A 1,276-nucleotide genomic window follows, 5' to 3' on the forward strand; every position below is an offset into this window, starting at 1 on the left:
TTTCTAACTGCATTTCAAGTTAACTATCTTCCTTTACACCTTTAAAAACAGTATTCTGAGAATGGGATCCTTGGCACACGAACAGTAAAGAACCCCACACAGGAGCAGTTCGGTGAGCACATTCATTCAGCTGGCGATTTGTTTCTTCCTCTCCCCCGTATAACTGTCTACGGCAAAATTCCACCCGGGATGCGAAATCGGAGACATCTCCCGTGTGGAGAAGCGTGTAACTAAGCTTAGTAAACCCCGGCCTCGCTCGGAAGCCGCGAAGACGCCATCCCCGGCCCGCGGCGCGGACCAAGGGGGCCGAGGCAGGCCTGCGTTCCCGATGCCTCCACCTCCGACAGGCCCGCGAGTAACCGGCGAGCTCACGCGTCGGCGCCGCCTCCTTCCGCTGCAATCCCTTCGTCTATCAGCTGTCGAACTTTCTGCGGGGTCCCTTCTGGGGAGCGAACGACTGTCCCCCAAGTCTTTTCAAGCCCGGCCACAAGCGAGGGAGAGTCGGCGGGCGCCGCCATCTTGGTCCGTCGCCGAGAGTCTTCCCCGCGGGAGTGAGCGCCACGGCGCTTCCGCTCCGGCGGTTGAGATCCGCCCCCCGGCGCGTTTGCAGAGCTGAGCAGCCGGACTGACCCACCCACTCGGACAGCGTCCCATCCGAGGCGCTTCAAGAGGGCTTGGGCCGCGGGGGAGATCTTTTTTCTTTTATTATTAATTTCAATAAAAATTTACAGAGACTTTGGATTTCCATTTATTCATTGTTCTACTTTTCTCCTATTTCCCCCCCCAGTACACTCCCCTCTATTAAAAGTAAAAGAAAAATTCTTCCTGTACCAGTCAGATGCAATTTGACGGTACATGCACAAAAAATTAAAAAATTTAAAATATAGTCTTCAGCAAAAAAAATTTTTAAAAATTTTAAAAAAGTGAAAGAAAAAGTCTTTGTTTTACAATCCCTCCCCCCCAGGTCCACTCAACTATGCAGCCTTCGCTCTGGACAAAAATATCTAATCACGTATCCTTTTTAAACAGTTTTCTCTCTCATCTGTTTCAATGCAGTATACATTATTTATCCCATCTTTCTCAGTCTCCTCCCACCCCCAACCCATGTCAGTCCTGTTTTGCAACAGTGGCACCATGCAGTATTTGCCCTTTTTGACTGAGATACCTCACTCAGTATAATGTCCTTCAGGGTCACCCATTTTGAATAATATTGCATGAATTCCTTGTTTTTCAATGCAGCGTAGTATTCCATTGTGTGAATATACCACAGCTTCTC

At 49.3% G+C, this 1,276-nt stretch overlaps 1 protein-coding gene across 1 annotated transcript in view; it reads right to left on the reverse strand.

Annotated features, from left to right (window-relative positions):
* The window catches only part of ZC3HC1 (zinc finger, C3HC-type containing 1), a 36,136-nt gene extending 35,618 nt beyond the window's left edge, over positions 1-518 (reverse strand). Inside the window, exon 1 of the mRNA XM_006887194.1 lies at positions 373-518. Coding sequence (XP_006887256.1) covers positions 373-518 — 146 coding nt within the window. The remainder of the gene's footprint in view (positions 1-372) is intronic.
* Between the last annotated feature and the right edge of the window lie 758 nt (positions 519-1,276).

This window comes from Elephantulus edwardii, unplaced genomic scaffold (assembly GCF_000299155.1).
Source record: "Elephantulus edwardii isolate Elephantulus edwardi_28Jun2011 unplaced genomic scaffold, EleEdw1.0 scaffold00055, whole genome shotgun sequence".
Classification (NCBI taxonomy): domain Eukaryota; kingdom Metazoa; phylum Chordata; class Mammalia; order Macroscelidea; family Macroscelididae; genus Elephantulus; species Elephantulus edwardii.